Here is a 24,129-nt window from a genome sequence, read left to right on the forward strand (position 1 = left end):
GCAAAACATAACCGGCCTAAAGTTGCAGCCCCTTCCCAGCAGACCCCAGTGCTGGGCAGGGAGACGGGAGGAAAGTGCAAACTACCCTGCACAGATAGTCATCGTTTCATGCAAACACTGCCATGGGCTTGTCCTGCTGTGGCCTGGGCCAGAGGCAGAGGTGATAGCCAGGGGAAGGTAATGGGTCTGCCTGGGGCATGGTGGAATAGGGCACACTGGGAAGGGACCTAGGCAGCACTGGGGAGAGAAGTGCACCAAGGAGGGCCATGGCAGCAGGGGACAGGCTTGCTTCAGGATGGCAGATGGGCTTTGGGGCTGCAGCAGCAGGAAAAAGCCCCAGAGACAGTCATGAGGCTGAAGGGACCAGAGCCTTGGTGTCCTCTCAGGTGGCAGTGATGATGTGTGTCCCCCAAAAGGAAGGGATGGGGGGTAAGGAAGGCCTGATGGGGCAGAGGACTGAGGGGCAAGGGTATGCTCAAGGGGAACAGGCAATGGGCACCCCTGCCAGGCAGCCCCAAACACAGAGACCAGGGCCCTGCTCCCTGGCAGGGGTGGCCAGGGAGGCCTGACAGTCTGAGTAGGAACGTGGTCCCCAGAGGACAGAGTGTCTGTCGGGGCTGGCTTCCACCGTCTCTCTTCCCCCTAGATCAGCTTCTCCTCCTTCTGCGACGAGTTCAACTTCTCCGTCTGTCTCTCATCCTCTGCCACTGCCATCTCCTCCCCTGTCTCCAGCTTCCTGCCTGGGGCTGGGGTGTCCCCAGCAATGGTCCCCAGGACTTTGGTGCTGTGCTCCTGAGCTTTGGCCCTGAGGGCGGCAATGCTGTTTTCTCTCAGTTCCTCCTGAGAAATGGTGGTTTTGGGATCCGGACCCCTCTCTTCCTTGTCACCTTTGTCAAGCTTGGGCAGGGCCTGGCGCTCCACCTCTGTCTTCCTCCCCGCCTCAGCCGCTGCCTCCAGAGACTTTTTGTGCATCCCTAAAAAGAATTGTTGGTATTCGGGTTTAGAAAAGCGCCTGGGCATGGGAAAGCCATCTTGAACTGAAAACAGCAAAGATAAAGAGAGGCCAGAATTAAGGAAAAGCAGAAACCCTCACTTCACACAGCAGTCACGGGGAGCCACTTGCTCCTGCACCCGTGCGAGGACAGCCCGGACAAGGCAGCTACCTGCTGGGGCAGCCTGGCATCTGTGGACTCCGGGCTGCCCCCAAAGGTCTATAATTACTCTCCTCTTCATTTCTCTCTGTGAACCTAAAGCTAACTTGTCCCTGCATGGGGATGAGGGTCTCAGACAGCAGCACAGTTGCCTGAGATTCACTGAGGATGGGGAGGGAGATCCCTATTGCCTATTTCTGTATCAACCCACTCCACACAACCGCCCCTCTGCCTCTCTGTTTCACAGAGACAGAAGGACAGGACAGCCCATCGTCAAGATGCCAGACAGTGGTTTTGGGGCAGAACCAGCCTGGGAGGTCAGAAAGAGGGAAGTAAAGAGCAAGAGTGTGTTAGGGTAGCTGCTACCTCCATGTCTGCACAGAAAACCAAGTGAAACCAGACAGAAATGGAGCTCCACCAGGTGTCAAGAGCAGGAGGAGGCAGCAGAGTGTTCCCCCTGGGACCTGGGGCAAGGACAGTGCATTTGGGGGGCCTGATACCCCACACAGCATCACAGGGCTAGAGGAGTGAGACTGGGATGACCTCCTGCCCTGGACAAGGGTTAGAGCCTTTGCTCCGGGGCTGAGCATGAAGGATGCTTTAGCCATGGGAATTGAAGGCTAACATCAGCCTGAGCATGGGGACAAATTCCTGTCCCAACCAGATTCTGCAGGTCAGGGTCCAAGGTCCAGCAGGAATTTGGGATGAGCAGTCAAATCCTATTGACAAGGGTCATTGGGGGACAGGGGGCATTGAGTGAGGCAGGGCAGGGAGAACCTCACCCTGCTGCCCTTCACCCATTTTCAACATAACTCTGATTTCTTCCTTGCTTCCCCCTCTTTGTCTCTACCCACTCGCCATCACCCATGAAGGCAGCTGCTCTCTTACCCAGGAGCCAAGGGGCACAGGACTCCATGATGCCATCCTTGGCAGACTTGAGGATGGACTCGGGCAGTGGGATGGAGTGACGCACCATGGCACCGTAGAGCCCATACTCAGCCATCACACTGCTCCTGCCCCAGCATTTCTCCCTCTTCCGCCATTTGGCCCGGCGGTTCTGGAACCAAACCTGGAGCAAGCAACAAGGAGGGACATGGGTTTTTTTGCAAGGAGAAGGCATGTCAGTCCCTTTCCCACATGGGAACATACATATTTGTGCAGCAGAGTGAAGGCAGATGTGTGGATGCTCATCCTGAAGGCACTACAACCTCTTTTCCTATGCAGTAGACACCAGGTATCTCTCCCTCCCTCCCTTGCAGGAGTGGCAAGGGCCAAGTGTGAAAGCAGGTCCCACCCCTCTCCGCAGGATGTAATTAATTTGCCATTGCAGCGACTTTTTCTAGTGGCTTTTGGCTCTTGTGCCTGGGATTTTCTTTTATTATTTACTGGGTATCTGAGCAGCAGCACAGGGCTGCAGGCAGTGGTGCCTGAAGGGAGGGCTTGGATGGGGGTGGAGGATCAGGAGAAGCAGGAGAAGGGGGAAGCTGATCTGTGCGCTTTGCCCTGAATTCCCAGTTTGAAAAGCCCCTCATCTTCTCAGAAAATTGGCAGAATAATCTCTGAGCTGTGACCTGGGGGCCAGCAAGCAGAGAGGAGGGCGGCAATGGAGGGGAGGGGGTGATACTGGCAGAAATCTATTAGTGCTCTCTCTCTGATTTCCATTCCTCTTGTCTCCCTCGCCCTCCTCCCTCCCCGGCTCCCCTCCCTTCCCACCGAGCAGAGGCATCAGCTTTAGATGAAAAATTGCTTGAGGTCTATTCAGAAGGAGGCAAAGGAAGAGTCAGCCCCAGGGGCAGCCCAGGCCTGATTGAAAAATAAGTTAATTTCAGTTTGAATCGATGGGCCTCAGGCACTGAAATATCACGGGAAATTAAAGCAGCTGGTCCCCAGGGAACCACACCATTGACCTGCGCTAATTAATGCCATGGAGTTACCAGGCCCCTCTCCAAAAGGCAGCCCCTCCCTCCCTGCGGACACCCCAAACACCTCCTCATTTAACTAATTAGACTCACAGAAAATTGGGTGTTAATTTGTTTAGGATTTTTTTCTTTTCTATTTTTTTTTCCCTCCCTTTCCCAGAAAGTACATGGCAGAATGGAAATGAATGGCAGGGTCTCGCTGGCAGATGGATGCTCGGGGTCACTCCGCAATCTTCTCCGACTTGATTGCTTGATTAGGTCGTTAGCACATTAAAAAAAAAAATTGCTTGCCGTCTGGCGCTGGCCTGATGAGTGGGATGAGGCGGGATTCGCCTGGGTAATTTATCTTTTTATACTGCAAAGAATTTGATTTCAATCTGCAGATATATGGAGGTGCCTTTGACACCTGTTTAACATTACAGAGCTGACAGCTTAACCCTCTCTTGTCCCCACCGTTCATTTCCTTGAGGGAGCCCAAGCTGCACTGGGGGGCACTGGGGGTCTGTCCCAGACCGCCAGCTCTGCCGTGGGGACAGTAACACTGATGCCAGGGAATGATGTCCTGCTCTCACCTAGTAAGGCAAGCTCACCTCTTCTACCTGTGCAGAGAACTGCCTGGCACTGCAGCCCTGTGGTGGGGACAGAGCTGCAGAGTAGGCGGGTGGTTTGCTAACACTGGTGACAACCAGCCTTGGCCATTCCTGGGAGCTCAGCCAGCCTGCTCCCTCAGAGAGCTGGGTGGGGTGGTGGTCCCAGTGGCTGTGATCCCAGCTTCTCCCAGCAGAAGACACTCTGTGCATGTCAGAGGGAATTTTATAGCTAGGCTGCTTCACCACACATCACCTCCTCTGCATGATGAACAGTCTGATTTACACTTTCATACTGCCAATACCTAACCTCTGGACCATGGATGGCTGCAAATCCTCCAGAGCCTGAGCAAAGATCCTCAGGAATGCACACCTTCCTCTTTTTCACCTGCTCCTCCATGCCCGTGTGAAACACGGGGTTGCTTGGCCCTGTAGTCAGCAGGATACTGACAGGGTCTCTCACTCCAGGCATTCCTCCCACTCCCAGAGCCCAGAGTGAAGAGCTGGAGGCTCTTCACTGGAGGCTCCTACTCCAAACTCAGCCCAAAATTCCATACTTCTTTTTCACCCACCAGACCCAGGCAGCCGGACAGCCACCCCCCTACAATTCCATGCTGTGAGGGGGCAGTTTAACCCACGTGAGATGGGAGAGAGATCCTGCCTGTTCTGCCCTGGATAAACCAATACAGTTAGATCCATCACAGCAGAGCTCCTCTCCGATTTCAGAGATAAATTCCTGCACAGTCCCATGTCTGGTGCCTGTAAATCTGGCTTGGTTTGGGGCTGCAGTGACACTCTTCCATGCACCTAGAGTGGCTTGCAAGGCTCACCTCTGTACAGCTGTTTTTGTCACTAGGTGACACACAGGATCTCAGCCCACGAACAGGTTTTTCCACCAAGTACCAAGTGGGCAACTTTTTAAACTCCCCTCAAACTTCTTTTATCAGATGCCTATTCACTGATGCTTTTACTACCTTTCCGTTTCTCTTCCCTCCTGCCTTGATGTCCCAAACATCTTCCCCCATGCCTCACACTCCCCTTCTCTCTGGTCAGGTCTCAGCCTGCCCACTGCTACTAAACCAGATGCCCTGAAGCATCCCCTTTTCCATAGCTGTGTTACACAAACACTGGAGGCAGCAGAAGCTTTACCAGCTGGCAGCCCAGTCTTGACTAGAGACAGTAGAAAATTTTCAATCAAAAAATGCTGATTCAATCACATAGGAAAAACAGTGTCCAGCCAGTGGAAGTGTAATCAAAATTATTTATGGCTTTCTTATGAATGCTGTATTTTAATCTCAGATGCATAAGACATGCAAAATCTATGCTTTAAAGCCAAATGGGAATATCAAAATTACATCAACATTTCAGTAAGATTATTCTGAAATTTCTGAAGCCAATTTTTGTTTTTTGATGGGAATTTCCTCTTAGTTTTGACTAGGAAAAATGAAAGTTTGAAATCCCAGAATGTCTATCAGAATAGAAATCAGGAAGACTGACCATCTTGCTTTAATACCAGGAGCCATATCTTCATCTCATGAATGAAGCTGAGTGAAACCAGTAGTGCTTTTTACAGAATATTGCTGGGATCAGATCCCAGCCCAGCATCTCTGCCACAAGCCGATCCCAAGGAACATGGAGAGAAAAACTCCAGCACGGCACTGGCAGCTCCCACACCATTTCAGATCAGCAGAATTGTTCCCTGTGGCCTGTTCTCATGATTTTGTCCTCATTCAGATGGCTCCATCAGTGGGACTTTCTTCTGGGAGATCTCGCTGCTTTCTCCAAATTTCTCGATGTGTTACCAGAATTTTCCCATGCCTTGATTCTGAGCTGAATTATGCACTGGTTTTAGTAATTCAGAGGTATTCTCAGCTCTGTTGGTACATCAGCCACAACTTCCAAATATGCAGTTATTTATTATTGGCACCTCACTTCTCCTGGAGTGGGTTCACCCTTACACTTACATTTACTCATGGTTTTGGTATTCTTCAGCTGCTTACTGTCCTTTCTTGCTTTACTTCTTCCAGCTCTTTAAAATTTGATCTGCTACAAGCAATGTTTAGGTTTGTCCATGTTTCCTCTTGCCCCTTCCCATTCTGTGGATTGGCTCAGCTTTGTGAAATGCTTTATTGATATGGTTGTGTACTGTGCACCTTCCTTCTCACTTGCTTTCATGTGGTTCTCTGTTGCACAGCTCAGGGTATGGTAAAAAGACTGTGCTTCCATACCTCATGGGCAGTGGGGAAACCCCCTGATTAATTTTAGACTGAAGCACATCAGATGTGCTATTACAATCTGATGTGGAGAGGTGTCTTTTGGACCAATGTGCTATATCTTAAGTTTTACAGCTCTTTATTTTCACACAAACACCCTCTGGAAAACCCAGGAAGCTTGTTCCAGGAAACTTACCCTCAAAAAACGGATAACAGAGTAAAGTGGACAGGTTTGTCTTGCAGTATTGCAAAGCCTTCTAAATGGGAATGTTTCTAACTTTAATCATCATCTAATTCTCACCTCCAGTGCCCACTGCCCAAAGCAATAAAAGTTGAGGCACTCTATGCTTGACCACAGGGTTGCAAGTGTTTTGAAGCTGGAGTTTTGGAGCTGGAGTTTTGGAGTCAAGACTGGCAAGGACAACCTTGCCAGTTTCCTCCTCTGAATCACAAATGACAACTGACACTTCTTCGGATTATTGATGATGCAGAAGAGCAAATTGTAGGAGGAGGAATCTCTCATTTTGCAAAGGCACATGAGACTCAATGTATCCTTGTTATCCACATTCATTATATTAGTTAGTTTGTTTACCTAATCAGTGCCTGAAACATTGTCTGCTAAAGAGAGAAATCTCCCTGTGACTGGCAATGACCCAGGAATCTGAATTAGCAAAGGGGTATTTTAAAACATCTATGGTGTTATTGTGTATTGTTTCTGTATCGTTTCAACCTAAAATTTTCCACTGGTTACACTCATTTTCTTGGCTGCTACTTTCCAAGCTGGGGTACACAGATGGGGGAATTGGTATTGGATTTTTTGTCTTCCTAATACAAAAAAATGTTATTTTCTCTGCCTTAGCATGCTTCATCTATTAAAGGAAAACTCCAGGCTAGATAACGGTGAATTTTTGCTTCACCAAATCGTTCATACTGCCTTTGAAATAGCATTTCAACAGGGGTCTTTCAAAGAATGAGCTTTATGGACCACAAGCCGGTCGCAGCCCAAAGCAGCACAAGCTGAATGTCCACTAGATGGCCACAAGCAGATGAACGTCCGCACCAGCAGACACATCGACACAGACACACAGACACTCCAGCACATGCTTTTGCCAGACTGCGTGGAGCAGCTGCACACAGCTGTCGGGAAACCAGCATCCAAAGCAAAGGACAAAATTCCAAGACCCCCAACGGCAACGCTGAGACCATCTCCCCTGCCCGTGGACTGACAGGCATATCTTCTTTGCATACCTGCCACTTCTCCACTTGAAGCCCTTTGGTGGATCCAGCTGCAGACCAGACAACACCTCCAGTTCACCTCCACATCCAGAGCCCTGCTGCCACCTCAGCACTCAGTTTCTCCTGACGACTACAGCTCTCCCTTTCTACCTTCTCCCTCTCCAACCCAAGACTCAATAATGAGAGTAGTCAAAATGAAAACCTCATCTGAAAAAACAACACCATCCTCACCCTTATATCGGACAGAGCCTGTAGCCCTAACTGAGTTCAATCTCAAGATGTGAGCACTGCAAAGAACGGCCTCTATCTTCCTTGGAGCATGTCCCCATCCATACCCATGAGCACGTCCCCATCCATACCCATGAGCACTGGGGCTGTAAAATGAACTGCCATGAGGGTGTGAGTTCTGACTGTGCCCTGGGGCTTCCCCGAATCCCTCCCTTTTAGCAATCACCACAGGAAAGCTTCCTGGCTGCTGGTGGAGACTGCACCACTTCAGTAAGCTTGGAAACAGTTTACTGCTGTCTTTTCAAATGTAATGTCAAAATTATTGGCACTGTTTATGGTGACATCACTTTCTATGGCTGGTGTAAAGTGGTCATGAAGTTAAATGAGAGCAGTAAAGGTTGTACATGGGCTGCATGGCTTATCACAGGACTCATCATCCCTCCTCTTACTAAACACTGGGAAAGAGCTTTCTGAGCTCACATTAGAAAGAGCAATTCCTGTACACAGTGTGACAACAGCCCTTCTTGATAGTAACTGGAGTTGTGTCCAACCCACTTGGCTAACAAGTCCAACCAGACATACAAGATGAGCTGTGAGACAGCACTCATCCCTCTTAAGCGAAGATAGGATGGTTCATCGAAGCCTGGGTCTCCTCTAAGCTAAAATAGTAACAAGGGCACACATGGAATACAGGCTTAATATGGCATCCAGCAAAAAAGTACACGTTATTACCATGCCACCAGTCCTGCAGATTAGGCCTTCCTCTGAATCCTGCTCTTAAAAGCACTACCTGGGCCAAGTATTGCTACTCGTTGCAACCAAAGCTGGAAAATCCTGCTTGACCAGGACACGTATATTAAACTGTGTTCCTATGGCAAATCTGAGGCTTTCACCTGGCCTTGTCACCTCATCTGGTGACATGTCTTTTCACCTCTTGTTAAACTTCAAAAAGTGAAGAACTTCATTTGCTGCAGGGCTCCCATCTTCCGCATTGAAAAAAAAGTATGCACACGATGTGCACAGTCAGTACAGTGAAATCAGTGGTTCAGCATACACTCAATCTGTGCATCACATCTGCACATAAAATGCATCTCTGAGACATTGACTTCACTATGGCCACACTGTGATTCCAGCTGACCAGTAGTTTAGGTGGTGCTACAGCTCCGTAGAGGCCGCTGGGACATGGCAGATAAACACCCAAATTACTCTTTTCCTAAGACGCTGATTGAAAAACAGGAAAAACATCAGGGTCGTAGGTGCATGATAGTCACAGGAAAGCTGACAAGAGTGCACTCATCATCCTAGTCTACACAAACCCAGAGAGGCATTTGTCATCGTCACAAAGGGTGATAGTGCACATCCATCCTTTGGGTGATCACAATGCCTGACTCCATTAACCAAGCTGCTATCCTACCTGTATTATTTCATTTTGCCTTCTTTTCCCTCACTAACACTGCTCTGCAGGTCCTCTAAGACAGAGGAAACCTTAGCATAGATCTTTATAAACGTTCATATGCAATGCACTCTCTGACCATGCAGGGATGCACAATAATTATGGTTTTCTTGTTGGAGCAAGGTGAGTTAGGACAGTCAGAAGAGAAATGTCACATCCCCTTCATAATGCCTTTCAGTGGGCACTAAAATCAGACCATGAGATGCCAGCATTCCTCTGAGGCTGTGGAGCACTACCTGTGCTCTGGGACTGCACCCTGCATGCCCAGCATGCCCAGCAGCTCCAGGGTGCCCTTTCCTTTACCAGTATACACCAAGCAAAGGGCAAAGGTGCTCTCTGACCTTCTCCAGAAAAAAAGCATTGGCACCAGAGGCTGTGCACCAGCAAGAGAAGGTGTCTGCAGTACTCCCTGGCATGTAGTATTTTCTGAGCTAAAGCCCTGTGGGTATGGGGACAGTCCACAAAGTCCCCCTGAGGGGTACAGTGCACACTCACTAATGCACTGTACTCTTGAGGCACTGAAGCATCAGCTGGAAGATATCTACACAAACGTGTGATGTTTTATAAAATGTTGTAAGATGTAATCAGTTTCCATGCAATAGTTTGGACTGACCACTAAAAGGAGAAAGTTGCAGTCTTTACAATCTTCCCTTAGGAAGGTACATAGTAAAGATGATGTTTGCAATTCCTTGCCTCATGCAGTGAGAGATATCTAATCACCCAAACTCAGAAAATCCTTCACAGAGCTCTTAAATCTGGGGAAGGAGGAGGACCACCAGAGCCAAAGAGCAGTGCAGAACAGTGGTCTGGCCCCTGACCACGAGTCAAGAGGTAGGACTGGCAGTTATCTTTGGAGTGCCCTTTCAGTGCTCTACTCCTATCACGTGTCTGCTCCTGGCTCTACGTGTTCCTCAGCTCTGTGTACCCTTAACCTTCTGTGGGTAATTCACAGCTCCAGGGGTTTTCACATGACATCTTACAGCTGCAGGAGATTGATGCTCCAGGCACTGGCTGCTGCTGTGCCACTGACGCTTGCAGACAACACCATCAGCTCAGACTAGAGCACAGCACAGCACAGCTAGCAGTGTGACCTGCAGAGCTGCCAACAGCCTGTGGGTGCTGGTTGCACCAGGACGGCATATCTGAGGTCACAGTACATTTCCAGGTACCCCCCATGCTTAGTCTGCCCAAGTTAAGATCTCCCAGGCTGGGATTCTCCCTGAGTTGTCACTTAGACACTGAAGCCTTGATCTCAGTCATGGTCATCATATAAGCTCAAGAAGTTGCCCAGTCAACAAAGAAATAGTGGGTTCCTGTAGTGACAGTCATGGGGCATTCTGAGTTGGAAAGAGGGCAATGAAGCCAAAGATACGAAGTGACCCAGATATCAGAAACACCAAAGGACATAAAGCACGTTATCTTGGAGTGGACATCACTGGCACATCCAGCACTTTGGTTGTAAGATACTATAGCAACAGTTTGTTATCCAACTCCATTCCTCTTTTCTTCTCCACAGAAGGAACTGCCAGCCTCATGCATGTAGGGATCAGAGTCAGCAATATATCTGTTGAGGACTGGACTTCCCTACACTGCCTGGGCCTACACTGCCTGGCTCACAGAACATCCAAAGCAGGCCAATGAAAAGGTGGAGGAGGTTTGTGCTACCAGAGAAGAATAAGAACTTGTTGAGATCTATCAAGGTAAAAGGAAACAGAGAAAAATAGATCCATTAAGAAATAAAGGGGAGAGTAAATTAACTGAGTGTCTGAAATGCCTGTGTTATTGAACTGTTAGAAAAACCTCTATTCAAAGCCAGGAAAGGAGGAAAACTTCATAATAAAGGGTCATTAGAGGAAAACACAAAGACAACCATCAGCTGGTCCCTCTGCCAGACATCCTAAGACTGGAGGGGAATTAACTATTCAACTTGCTGGGCTGACCATTATTTTTTAAAAAAAACAGTTGCGAAAAACTGCAGTAGTATCAGAAGAGAGAAAAGAAAGTTCATCATTAAATGAAGGAGTGAATAGAAGTGTTTCCAGCACAGGGATTTGGGGTAGCATTTCCAGAAGAGTTTAAGTGATTGAGGAACTGCAATGCCTATGCAAACTCAGAGAAGCATTACCCTTAAACAACTGTTGTTAAGAAAACGGGAGATGAATGCAGGGAAGAGTTGTCACAGCCTGACATCAAACCTGCAGAGCCATTCCTAGTTCTCCTGGACGTGACAGGGAAAGCCTTTGCCAAGCACTTCACAGAAATGAGCTATGGCATATTCTGTTGTCCATCTGTCTTCCTCTTTCAGGGAACTCATGTGCCCCAACACTTGAAAGTGTCTGACCCTTGGCATCTCCAAACCAGGGAGAGAACAAGCAAAGTCACTGCAAAGAGTGCTGTTTCTCTCCCAGTACTGTGGAGAAGCACAAGTTCACAGTTCCTTATGCTGGGACAGCCATAAACATCTTACAAGGGACAGAGCAGAAGTAAAGGACAGGTAAGTTTGGGTTTATTTGTTTTTCTGTCCCATTTAGAAAATCTATCAGTGGCTAAAGCAACTCAGAGACTGAACACAGAGGGATAAAGCAGTACCTGAGTATAGAAAACATTAATAACTCTGTATCTCCACATCTGCATTAAAAAGACCTTTTGAACTCACCTACAGCCTCAGCTGCAGCAAAGTAAATCCCACAACCTAGGCAGGTAATCTGCATAGTCTAGCAACAAACAGCAGAGTCCCCACTTCACAGTAAGCTGAAGAGTTGCTCCTGACCCTCCATTTTCCTTCCTTTCTCCTGCCACATTTTCTTTCTCTGTCCAAAGGCATGCAGTGTAAGACTTTTCAGACAGGAATCCCTTTGGGAAGGCCTGCTCTTGCCTGTCACCCAGCCCCTCTGTTTGCAGCTCTGGTAATTATCTTGTAAACGAAGTTCTAGCACATGGGCTGAAAACAGGCCATAGATAAAGGGTAATGAAAACAATCCATTACAGAAAGGGCCAAATTAAACAACTCTTAATTGAAAAATGGAAATGAATATGAGTTTAGATCAACTAAACAAGCATGTTATTGAAGAGGCAGCAAACTCCTAACATACCAATTAAAGACATGGAGGCAGAGATGCACCATACGCCATGAGAAAAACTCATAATAATATTCTCACTAAGCCAGTAAGTTTGATTAGTTTTATTACTCTCACTTGTATACTTCCTACATTTCTAAAAGCATAGGGGAAGTTAATGACACTTATCTGATATCACACAGCCATGGCTTGCCCCAGTGCTCAGGAATTATTGGCAAAGGTAACCAGCAGTAGCTGATCGACTCTATTTCATGATTAACTGCTTGCAGGGCTCTTTGAAAATATTTTACATATATTTATGTATAATGAATATATAAAAATATATTTTGAAATGTGCCTCACACAACAGCAACACTTCAGGCTTCTCCTTCACCTTGGTAATCTACCTCCAACAACCCTGACTGCTCTGCTCACCTCCTTACAGCCACATGATCTCCATGAACCTGCTGTATAGAGATTCCAGTTGGAACCCACTGGGCACTGGCAGTGTGTCTCATGCTGGCCTTTCTCTGTTCTATGTACGAGAGTCACCCAAAGTTTTACCAAGAATAGACAAGTTCTCACTTCTTAGAGTAACAGTGATAAGCTTGGAAAATCCAACACCACCACTACTTTCTGCATCACTAAGAAATCCTTTGTCAGGCATTCCAGGCACAGATTCAGGAAAGGTGACCAACTGCATGGAGTAATCACAGCATTCCATTCTTACATCATAGGATTCAGGCTACAACACAGCACTCTGCAGCAAGCAAGAAAAGCTGGCAGGAGAGGGAGAAGCCAGGGCTGCTAAAGCTGCATAAAGTTAATTTTTCCTTCACACTTTCTATTATGTTTCTTGGGAGAACTCCTTGGGTTCACTCCTGAGCTCACGCTCAGTGCAGTTCAGGTTCCTCAGGCCTTTCCAAATTATGTTCACCTCTAAATAGAAAACCTTTCTGCAAAAATAAAGCAAGGTAAGGCTCTTATTCTGGAAAAATACTCTCTTGGTACAAACGCTTCCCTCCAAATGACTACTCTTCCTGATTCCTCCATCCCTGTTCAACTCCCTGCACAGTGATACTGAAATGCATTAATCTGAAAGCAGCTAAACCAATACATTTTCAATTAGAGATTTAGTTGACCTTGTTTTGGTTTTAGCCAAAACTGACCTTTTAGCTGCCTGACAAAACTTGCTGGATACACAGACAATCCCCACTTCTCATGCACAGTACCAGACTCTTCTTGGGATTCCTTTTGCTTACATGAGCAATTTTATGTGTCCCAAAATTCATCATCCACATAATAACCATATAATATTTTGACAATATGAACTGACAATTTTTAGCACTTTTATTATCTTTCTCAATTGATTAGTTCCCTAAAAAGGTGACTCTAGTGTCCCCCCACTGGCAGCCAGGATCTTATTTTTTGGAAATACTGATTAATCAATTTGTTTGATTGGTAGGAGACATATTATAAGGAAAAACATACACACACATTTCAATAATCCCAAATCAAATTGTTACTGAACTTTAATATTGAAACTACTGTGTTTAAAGTTCAGAACTGCTACATATTAATAAATTCAATAGGGATAACTTATCTAAAATCTACTCATTACACTTAAGAGTATTGTTATGAGAAACAGCAGTTTAAGTCAGATGTCACAATACTTGAGGCCATTTTTAATACTTCATTCTGTTTATTAAGATATACTTCCCCACAGGAATCTACTTACCTCACCTGGATTTTACAGAATGGTCTGTGTTTATTCTAATAGGGGCACTTCAATTCTTCTGAATATTTTCAAATATATTGATTAATGTGGACTTTTTAGTACCTTGCAAAATGGCCACAGTGACATCTGGTCTGACTTGTGCATAGTGTCTCACTATGAAAAAGAATTACTTTCCCAATGGGAAGATGCTCGTTTTTCTTCCAGGAGCAGCCAGTTCAATGGGGGGGAAGACACACACGGTGTTAAAGAGTGCTGCCTTGGAAAAAAAATCACATGTTCATCTTCTCTTTAAATGGAGGATTTGAATATTTTTTCCTGGATTCAATGTTCTTTCAAACCAATAACTTTCTTGGCCTCTGATGGCTATTTGTAGCATTCTGCTGACGGTTTTACCTGCAAACTGTTCCTATATATCATTCTTTCAATTGCACTCTTTGAATTTCACTTTCACATCAAATTTCATAGGTGATTTACTTTCTCTTTGACTATTACTTCCTGAGAAATAATTCCATGAATGAAATTAAGGGGTAGATATCACTCTTAGGTGTGGATCCAGTGAGAACCCACATGGAATGCTGTGGAAGTCCACAACATATGATGCTCACAACAATCTTAGAAAACACTTTCATTAATGATATAGAAGAGGGAGAGAGAAATGTTGAAAGATGAGAGGAACTGTAAGCCACAAAGAAAATTAAAAAATATAGAGCTCCCTTGAGCAGCTGAAAACTCATGCAAGGAAAAGAATTCAACTATGTGGAATTATAAATATTATGAAAATGGGAATGAGATTCATTGTCAGCTGTCTCTTCCAAGGGGCAATAAATGATGTTAAGAGATTCAAAGCAAGGTTTACTTCACTCAGGCAGTTCTGCTGCAGAACCTCTTGCTGCAGGATACTAAAATATTTACATGTGTTCAAAATCCCAGGAGGCTGATAAAGTACTCAGTAAGTATCACTGGATAGCTGCCCTGTTCTCACACTCTAGCACCCACCTCTTGCCAGTGTCAGAGCTGGTAGGGCTGTGATTATGGCTGTCAGACAAAGTTAATAAAATGCCATATGAAATCCAGAACACTGAAGGGAAAATTCTGAGCATTAAAAAAACAAAACAAAACAAAACCAAACAAAACCAAACCAAAACAAACAAACAAAAAAAAAAAAACCACCTGTCCAAAAAAAGTTTGAAGTGACTGAATTAGATAAATAGAAATAAATAAATAAGGAAGCAAGCAGACCAGTGCTAATACAAGGCTGTTTCTACAAGGGCTCAGAAATCCAGCTGAACCAGTGTGAACACACCCAGCATGCAGTTGTAGGCATGTGGTCTCTTATCTCCAGGAAGACTGGCAGGCAGGATGGGCTCCACATAAGAACAACCAAATGATTAAGAGATGAGTGTGTGATTTATGAAGGATGATTTAAGGAAAGGTCTTTGCAACTTGTGTAAGCAATGATGAAAACCAAAAGTGACAGCCAGGAGAAGAAATAGCTTAGATTTATTTAAAGAGTGTGAACATTATAACAAGGGGGAAAGAATTAGGCTCATAACACAAAGGGCTAAAGTTGAAAAGGAATATGAGGCGAAATATCAAGAAGAGTGATCAAAGGTGGGAATTATCTTGGCATGGTTTGTCATACACAAAAAACTATGGACAAGGAAATTTCATAGAATATGTGGTAAGGGATAATCGGTTGCTGACCTACCAGAAAGAACAGTGGTGCTCAGGACTTCTACATGACTCCGATGCTCACCCTGGCAGGGAGCTCAGGCTCTCGCACAACAGATGCCACATAAATTCTGCTGTTTCTCATTATTTCCCCTTTCACGATGAGGAAAACTGTTACTCACAAGCACTTTCTTTTGGAATATACATGCCACTAGTTACACCTGATGGTCAGACCATGGGGTGCTTCTGCTGTCCAAGTCTAACCTGATCTTTAGGGCAGAGGGGTCCGAGTAAGGAGCCCTCTTAGTTTTAAAAATTCTGCAACAGGGAGAGTAGACAGTTGTTTATTAGCCAGCTGCAGAATGACATGGCAGCAAGTCAGTGACAGTTAAGATACATTAGCTTCTATTTCGCTTCTGTATCAGATAAAACACTGAGTCTCAGCACTGGAAGGATGCTCCAGATGCTGAAGCAGTACATGCAGTGTCCAGCTCTGCACTCTCTGCCATAGTATCTCCCTCCACCTCACACATAGTGAAAGTCCTCAGTTCTGGCCAGAGAAATGGTGCCTCTGGAGTTCAACATATACTGTGCCACCAGATAAACCTCTCAGCTGAAAAGGTCCTTTATGGGAAATCGAAGGATCCTCTTTCTAGGACAGCATCAGATGGTGGGTGCAGGCAACACTACACTCCTGATAAGTCTCTCCTCTCTTAACTTGATGTCCTACAGGGTCACAAGAAGAGAACTGACCCTTCATCCATCTCACTCTTTAGAGGCAAAGCATCAGGGCTTGTTGCTCAGAGCAAAATCCTAATGCATCAGGTAGGATTTCAGATGATGAGCCATTATCTCTGAAGACTGGTGGAAATCCTGTCAGCATGAAGGTTATCTACAAGCTGTTAGGTCAGCAGGAGTCCTGCCAGATCAATGGGATACGAAGCACGACTTGCTTTTATAAAGATGTCACTCTTGTTTAAGCATAAAAATAAGGCTGGTGAGGGGGGTCTCAGGACTGAGGGGAAAAAAGGCTGCACTTTTGTTTGCGAGGATCTTCCTGTCTCTGCACAGGGTTAGACCACAGCAGCTTCCAGCATCAGTGTTATCTTACTAAGTGCCCTCTGAGCTACATTCCAAACCCACAAGGGAGCAGCCTCCTGGGCCATCTCTTTAGCAAAGAAAGAGTACAGGCTCAAGAAGCAGCTCAGCGGGTGCTGGGCACGCATGAGAGACTGAACAGAAGGAGGAACCTGGGAAACTAGGACCCTCCCAACACAATGTAGCACTTAAGACAATGTCTCTTGTAGAAACTGCTATACACCAGTCACAGAGGCAGCCACTGCCACTGTGTGGAGGACCAGGCCAGTTTAACTCTCAGTCAGCCCAGAAATATTACCTGTACCTGCTGCTCAAGGCTCAGCCATTACAATCCTATGCCTTATGTAGCAACCTGGCAGGAGCAAGTCATGAGTGAAGGGAGGCAACAAAAGCTGCTGGAGCCCACCCTTGTGAATATCATGTGTAGTCCGTCCAAGCACATTGTGCCTCCCACACTGTACACAGCAGCTGTAAGTCTTCTCCAGCATTTTGGCTGTAATGATTGCTTGCATTGATTGCTGCCACACAGGACAAAGGATGGTGCTGGCACAGCCCTGCAGCTCAGACTGCTCCTTATCACGGGAGGATTCACCACACAGTGGTGATACTCCACACCACCTTGTTCTACCTCCTCATGGTGGCACAACAGGACTGACATGCAACTAAAACCCAAATGTTAAAAACTGTAAGCTTAACAAATTTTTAAAAAATATATATATCCCCAGAAACCTTTAGGGAAACTTCACTTGAGGAGGCATTTGCCTTCTCAAGTGAAAATGATGGTGTAAACACCTCTCTGGGACTCCCCCATCATTCCCACACTGAGTCCACCCACAGCACTACCAGCTGCCTATGCCATCCCTGTGCATCCTTCTGTGCCCAAAGGAGCAGAGATGAGCTCTTTCCCTCTCACAGTGCCCACCCAGACACAGTCTCCAAGAGGTTCTCTTCCTGCCTGTACCTTCTTTCCCATAGCAAGTCCTCAAAAACTCTGTGGTCTTTTCTTGCATGTCTGTTCTCCTTCTCTGAATTAAGATTCCCTCTGTTACACACACCCTAAATCACTGGTACAACACACCATGCATAGCACATGTTGACATACAAACACCAAATGCAAATCTGCCAAGAACAGCTGATCTCTCTGCCTACCCATGGAAAGCAGGAGAATTGACAGCCTGGGGAAGTTTATTCAGAGAAATGTCAGCCTTCCCAGGCTATCTTTTCTTCAGGGAGGGATGAAAATGGCTGAGAGGAGCGTGATAAGGGAATCCAAGAGATATGATTACCTGTATCCTGTCTTCTGGCAACTCTGTTTTCATGGCCAACATCTCTCTAGCATATACGTCAGGATAGTGGGCCTCATTGAAGGCCTTTTCCAGTTCCTCCAGTTGGTAGGATGTGAAGATTGTCCTGAGGGGAGTAAAACTCTTTGATCAAAAAACATAAGAAGAAGCAGCAAAGATGATGAAGAGTCAGAGAAATGGACAGTGAAACCTGGGTAACCTGCTAATGCATAACTTTTCCCCATCTCCTATGTTTCTGTGCCCAAAGGTCAGGTGCCAGGGTGAAAGGAGAACCTGAAAATGCCAGAAGACAGCACTTTTAACAGTTACAAATCACCTTCCCTTTTCAAGGACCTGCCTCTAGAGACTGTCCCTCCCCAGCAGCGAGCACCCACAGTGATGCCAGCTGCTCTTACATCTCAGACTCCACTGCCTCTTTCAAGGATCCTGGCTGGTATCCTTCTCTTTTATGCCCCCTACAACTTTGAACCCACCCCTGGCCAGGCTTAAAACCACACCTCTCCTCCTCTTTCATCCAGACATTTCTTAACCCTTTGATAGTCACACTGAGATGAAGCAGCATCCCTTCAGCACCCTGCCTAGAGAGGTGCTGAGCCCTTTCCCAGCTGCTGATTCTTCGCCTGTTCAATCACCATGAGTAAATAATCCTTCACCTCGAGTCCCAGTCCATGGATGAATTCTCTGAGTGTTTTATCCACTCTACTCCCCACCGCTTTTCACCACTCCTTCCCCACAAGAGTCAGGGCCAGCTCCCTTCCTCTACCTTTCCCCTGGTTGCTCCCACCCTGATATCGCATTAGCTGCTCCCTGACAGCTTGCATTACCCTATTATCCTCTGGAAATCCTCCTGGACCACTCTGGGCGGGCAGCAGCCCAACCTGCCATTGCACAGCAAGTTCTCAGTTTGGGACAACCAAATTGAAAAATCAGCAGCTGGAAAGCTGAGACAGATGAAAGCCCTTCTCCAGCAGATGGATGAGAAGTCTCAGACCACTTCCACTCCCCGAGGATTAAAACTCCCACCCTTCAACACCTCCAGTACAGAAAATGCAATTTTTCATATAAACTAACGATACTCTGATGGCAAAAAACCCCCCAAAAACCAACGAACAAACAAAAACACGAACCAAACAAAAAACACCAAAAAACCCCCAAAACCAAATAGCAACCAAGAAAACAAAACAAAACAAAAATTCAACCAAAAAACCCAAACCAAAATAAAACAATTACCAACCCAAGAACTGCAGCCTTTTTGCAAAGTCAATGTATAAATATCACCAATCTAAGAAATATATAGCTCCTGGAAGGAAAGAGAAAATAGTCTTTTTCCAAAATATATCCAGATTTCAGAAAGGCCTTACAATTCCAGAGAGCATAAACAGAAATTCTCAAAATATCCTCCACTATACAGAATGAAAAGGATTCCATCAGATCGATAATATTACTAACAAAAGCAGCATGCAAATGCAAGGGACCTGCCTGCAACCAGACCCTTCTTTAAATTCATTCTTAAATCCATTATCTTTTCAAACCGTTTTTCTTCAATTCTGACAAATCTGTGAATTTTAGGGACAGCAGAGCCACATCAATTCGTGTATTTTCTCTCTCTGGGACCACAGAAAAAAATATTCCAGTTTTGATCCAGTTTACATTTCAAGCATTCCCCTCCACCTTCCTCCGACAATAGCGCAGAAGCCCGTCCAGGCTCAGCAGCAGGAGGGTTTTGCCTGACGTTCAGTTCAAGTTTTCCCTTTTTAGCTCATCCTCGGGTAGCCCCTGTCTCTTTTGCAATACGCAATCCACTGCCCCTTTTGGTGTTTCTATCCTGCAGCTATATGCAGCCTATTGGTCATCTCCTAGCCCTTCCTTGGTCCAACTAGAGGTCTTAACCGTTTAGTACAGAATATGCAACTACAGAAAAATGTTGCAAGTCTGTTTCTGTATAGAACTGAAAACGAAACAAATCCCCATCCAGACGGGGACCTGTACACCAGACTCGGCTGTGTTTTCGCTCAGCCCTGTCCGGGCCACAAAGAAGATGAACTCGTATTTACTCCAGAGCACCCAAACTAGTAATATTTGCCTGTGGAGGGGCTCCGAGTTCGGGATGAGCCCTACAGACCGAGCTCCCTGTTGCATATATAGCAGGATGCCTCCTGGGACAGTCGGTCTCCTTCCACCCCCGTATCCTGGTAAGCTTTCACTGGGGCGTCTTTTAATCCACCTTTCCTGCATCGTGGTAGGATTGATTTAATTATTCCTAAATCACCCTCAGTGGATGGTGCCTGGCCTTCCTTTGTCCTGGCGCTCCGGCCACAGCAACGCCAGAACCCAGCATAGGATTTTTTGTTTTTGTTTATAAGGCGCAGACAATCCAACTCCTTTTTAACTGTGGGAGAAGTCAGGCAAAGTCTGACCATGCTGAGGGGAACCAAATCCCAAAGAGGATCTTCGTTTCCTTAAGCAATTTTCCAGCCTTCTTCAGCTTCTCTGAAGGTTGTCTCTGATTCCCAATTATTTAATCTATTGGCAAAACATTTATTTCTAAGTAATAAAATATTTAAATTATTGATAGGAATTCTGTCTTGCTGACAGCCAATATTAAGATTGCTGTATGTGGAGCCGATAACGGGTTTTATTATTTCTGACAGGTAGATGATCTTCCCTTCCCGAACACCGGTGATCCCTATTCCGCCTAGATGCTCATGTGCTGTTCGGCATTGCGACTGGGAATACCTGGATCCGCAGCCAGAAAAAAAATTAATAAAACGACACCTGTGGTCGATCCCCCCGCTCCCTGTAGGCACGTCCCCAAATCCGATTTATTTTGGACGGGGAGAAAGAAAAAGGGAAGGACCCGGTGGAGAAGCCGCAGGGGCGCTCCGGCGGCGGGTGCCGGGAAGAGTATTTTGCTCCAGGCCGGAGCGGGTCGGCCCCGCCGGCGCGGCGGGGCTCGGTGGTGCCCGGTTCCCTGGGGACTGAGGCGGCGAGAGCCGGCGGGGTGGCCTCCCCTGGCTTACCTGTGCCGCCTCTTCTTTCGTTTCTTGCTCTGGTTTAGGGAAGATTTGGACATTTTTCGGTCGCTGGAGGAGACATCCTCGGAATCTGCGGAGAGACAGGCAGCGGCTGTGGGCTGGGGCTCCCTCCCCGCCAGGGACCCCCAGGTAGAGCCGGGCCCGGCGGCTCCCCGCCCTCCGCCAGCTCTGGCCGAAGATTTCGTTGCGGTCGCGCCGCGGACGGGGCACGACGCCGGCCGCTCCCTCCAGCGCGGCGCGGCCCCAGCGCCGCTCCCGGTCCCGGTGAGGGCAGCTCGGGGCGATCCACCCCGGACAGGGAAGGCTCCGGGCGGGGACCAGGCTGCAGCTCTCGCTTCTCTCCCCCAGTGTCGTTTGCTGAGGCTGCTGTTGTCTCGCTGCTAAAATGCAGAGCCCGGAGAGCTCAACCAAAATGTAGGAAAACAGGGAAGCTGCAACCCCCTGCCCCTGGCCGGGCATCCGCGGCCGCCTGCCCCAGCCCGGGGATCCCGGACTGCGCCGCAGAAACACCGGAGCGGGGACGGAGAAACTGAGGTTTATGGAGCTACCAGCAAAAACAAACCCCGGGAGGAGCTGGTGCCTATCCGCAGCCCCCGACTTCCAAGGGATGCAACGGCCCGGGGATGTTAAGGACAGGACACTGCCGCCTTTGCCCCGAAGGAGCAGCCGAGGGACGGAACTGGGACCCACATTTCGATGCGCGCTCCGGCCGCCCTCCGGTCCCGCTCCTGCCCGCGGCACCGCTCTAACCTGCCCGGCCCCGGCGCCGTGTTGCTCGGCGGGCCGTGCTGCGGGCACGGCCCGGACGGAAACCGCGTCGGACGGCTCCGGCCGCTGCCGGGAGGAAGCCAGGGGTTGCCCTCGGGGCCAGGGTCGGGCGCTGCTGCCTGCCGCTCCAGGGGTACCCGAGGAGGCCTCGGGAACGGGCCTGAAGGAAGAGTTGTGGGAGGCTGCTGCCGTCTAGGAAAAGGATGCCGAAAGGCCCCTAATTCTCCGGCAACGACTTGGGGTGGCGGGGGACCGCTCCGACGGGGCTCCGCGCATTCCCGGACCGGGCGCCCCCGGCCACGCCGTCACGTAGCGGCCGCAGCCCCGAAAGGGGGAAAATACGGTCCCGTCCGCCCTTCTCCTCTTCCTCGGAATCGAAACGAAATCGCCCTCCCGCCGCCGGGCAAGTGGCCTCCCGGCGGGGCGCGGGATGCGGGCGGCTGCGCTGGTGGGGCGCGGCGAGTCCCCGGGGGCCGGGGACGTGCCTACCTGAGCTGGCCGTCTGGCTGCTGTCCAGCTGCCCGGGAGCCCGGGCCAGGGGCTGCAGGTGGACGCTCTGGGGGTCGGAGAGCACCTCCAGGAAGGTGGGCTGAGTGTAAAAGCCAGGGATGCCGCCGGCCCCCAGTAGCCCCATGCCCACGCCGCCCACCCCGGCGGGGCTGAGCACAGAGCGGGCCGCCAGCAGGTGCCCGGCGGGCAGAGAGTCCAGGGCGGCCCGAGGGTGCGACGGCGGCTCCTTGTTCAAGCCCAGGATCTCCTGGATACCGAAACCGGTGCAACGGGGAGGGGTGGGCCCGGAGCTGGGCTTGACCCCTGCCGCGGGGGGCGGCGGAGGCGGTGGCGGGGCGGCGGCGGCCGCGCCGTCGGGCTTGGGCTTGCCGGGCAGGCTGGGGGCCAGCGCCGCGCCCGCTTTGCCCGTCATGCTGCGGCCGGCGGTCCCTGGTGCCCGCTCCGGGAATGCCTGGGAGCCCCCGGCTCAGGCCCCTTTTATCCGCCCAGCCGGGAGCCCGAGCGGGGTCAGAGCCGCGCAGCCAATCACAGGGGCCAGCCGCGATCAGGGATGCCAAAAAGCCGGCACCGGCGGCGGCGGGGCCGCTGCTCGGCGGGCTGGGGCCGGTGCCCGCCAGCGGGCTGGGGCCGCCGCCGCCCCTGCGCAGAGAAGGGCCGGTCCGGCCCGGCCCGGCCCCGTAGGCCCCGGCCCCGCTTCGCCTCCAGCCGTGCTGGGGAGGTGGGGTTAGGGAGGGAGGGATGGAGGTATCCCTGCTTTCATAAACACGCACGGCGTGGGGCACCGGCCCTGGAGGAGAGATGTGCAAAGCCTCCGAGCAGGGAAATGATGGACTCTCTGGCTTTCTTGCTTATCTCATACTCCGAGATAAATATGTGATCAGCAGAGAAATTAGGGACCTTGGAGGAAACCCAAGAATTAAAACTAAACAGTGTTCCTTGAAAATGTAGAGCTGGAAGCTTCACATGTTGGAGAAACATTCATGCCGTCAGAGGAGCTGAAACAGTTGCTTGGACTCTCTAGACACCCATGCCCATGCCATGGTTTCTGAACTGCACAGTTCCTCAGTAACTTACCTTTCACCAGCTGTGGCAAGATACCACACAGCTTGTCCTTGCCAGCATTACCCCAGCCAAAGACATTAAACTAAGAGAAAGCTAAAGCATCTCATTTCACTCAACCTGAGGCCACAGCTCCACCACAGCATGTACCACGACAGTGGTCAATAGTCCACAGCGTGGCTCCCAAAGTCTGTCCATGGGTGCCAGATAATCAGTGGAACACCAAACTGAGGCTGGGACTGTAGCTCCAGATCAGCATGAAAAGCACATCTTCTGCTTCAGCTTCGAGGGGAAGCAGCTCCCTGCTCCTCCTCTTAGCTTTGCAGGCCTCTGGGGTAGTCCATCAGGCCAAATGACTGCTGCTTTCCTGTGAAGGGGAGGTTCTTCTGGTCTCTGGAGAAGACTCTGCAGTGGCCAGTGCATTGTGGCACAACAAGGGCTGGGAACTGCCTCTGAAAATTGTGGGATCTGTCCAGGATGGCCACAGGTGTTTTAGACTGCATACTTTGGAAATCCTGGTTTAAAGTCTTGGCCTGCCAAAAGATTGGGACTGCTGCAGGTGCTGAATATTATACCTTCCCTGAGCAAACCAGAGGCACCTCCACTGTGATGGCAGGATTGATGAGGCTGTCTTCTATTAGAATGGCAAGGTGGTCATGTACTGACCTGGTATTTCAGATATTCCCAGCCACTGTTTTAAAGCAACTCATGACTTCACAGTGAAGGAAATGGTTCCTAAGAGGTGAATGAAGACTGCCAGGGCACTGTAGTGGCTGGCTGCTCCCTAAGGGACAGGGAGCTGGGAGCCAAATTTTATAACACAGTCACTGGAGCAGGATCCCTCCAGCCAGGGTCCTGTCACACTGTACCTGACCCTCCAGTTCTTTCCTAACAACCTTGAGCAGCCAGCTTCACTCTTAGAAGGTGGGGAGGTTGTGCTACAAGCCTTGTGAGGGTCATCTCAAGCAATTCTACCATATCAAACCTTGGTTGTGTCTTGTCTGCATTAGCAGATAGGTACGGAGGGGTGGGTTCTTTGGATGTGCTAGCTCATGCGGTACTGACACAGAGCTCAACTTGACAAGCCCAGCAGAGCTTATCAG

At 48.7% G+C, this 24,129-nt stretch overlaps 1 protein-coding gene across 1 annotated transcript; it reads right to left on the bottom strand.

Moving 5' to 3' along the window:
• Positions 1-595: 595 nt before the first annotated feature.
• Positions 596-22,614, bottom strand: VSX2 (visual system homeobox 2). The gene is made up of 5 exons (XM_051806554.1): positions 21,947-22,614; positions 20,675-20,759; positions 17,637-17,760; positions 2,040-2,220; positions 596-974 (listed from the first exon to the last, which is right to left on the bottom strand). Exons 1-5 carry the CDS (start codon positions 22,377-22,379, stop codon positions 643-645), a joined length of 1,155 nt encoding a protein of 384 aa, XP_051662514.1. The 5' UTR covers positions 22,380-22,614; the 3' UTR covers positions 596-642.
• Positions 22,615-24,129: the final 1,515 nt, after the last annotated feature.

Source organism: Manacus candei, unplaced genomic scaffold, assembly GCF_025592945.1.
Source record: "Manacus candei isolate 608988 ecotype Guabito, Panama unplaced genomic scaffold, ASM2559294v1 h1tg000067l, whole genome shotgun sequence".
In the NCBI taxonomy this organism is placed as follows: Eukaryota; Metazoa; Chordata; class Aves; order Passeriformes; family Pipridae; genus Manacus; species Manacus candei.

Excerpts from the sequence above, each read along its gene's own strand:
- VSX2 (XM_051806554.1), bottom strand. The coding sequence starts at position 22,379 with ATGACGGGCAAAGCGGGCGCGGCGCTGGCCCCCAGCCTGCCCGGCAAG. Across the intron at positions 2,221-17,636 it reads TGCCAGAAGACAGGATACAG|GTTTGGTTCCAGAACCGCCG; the intron begins GTAATCATATCT and ends TGCTTGCTCCAG. Across the intron at positions 975-2,039 it reads CTGTGCCCCTTGGCTCCTGG|GGATGCACAAAAAGTCTCTG; the intron begins GTAAGAGAGCAG and ends AATTCTTTTTAG.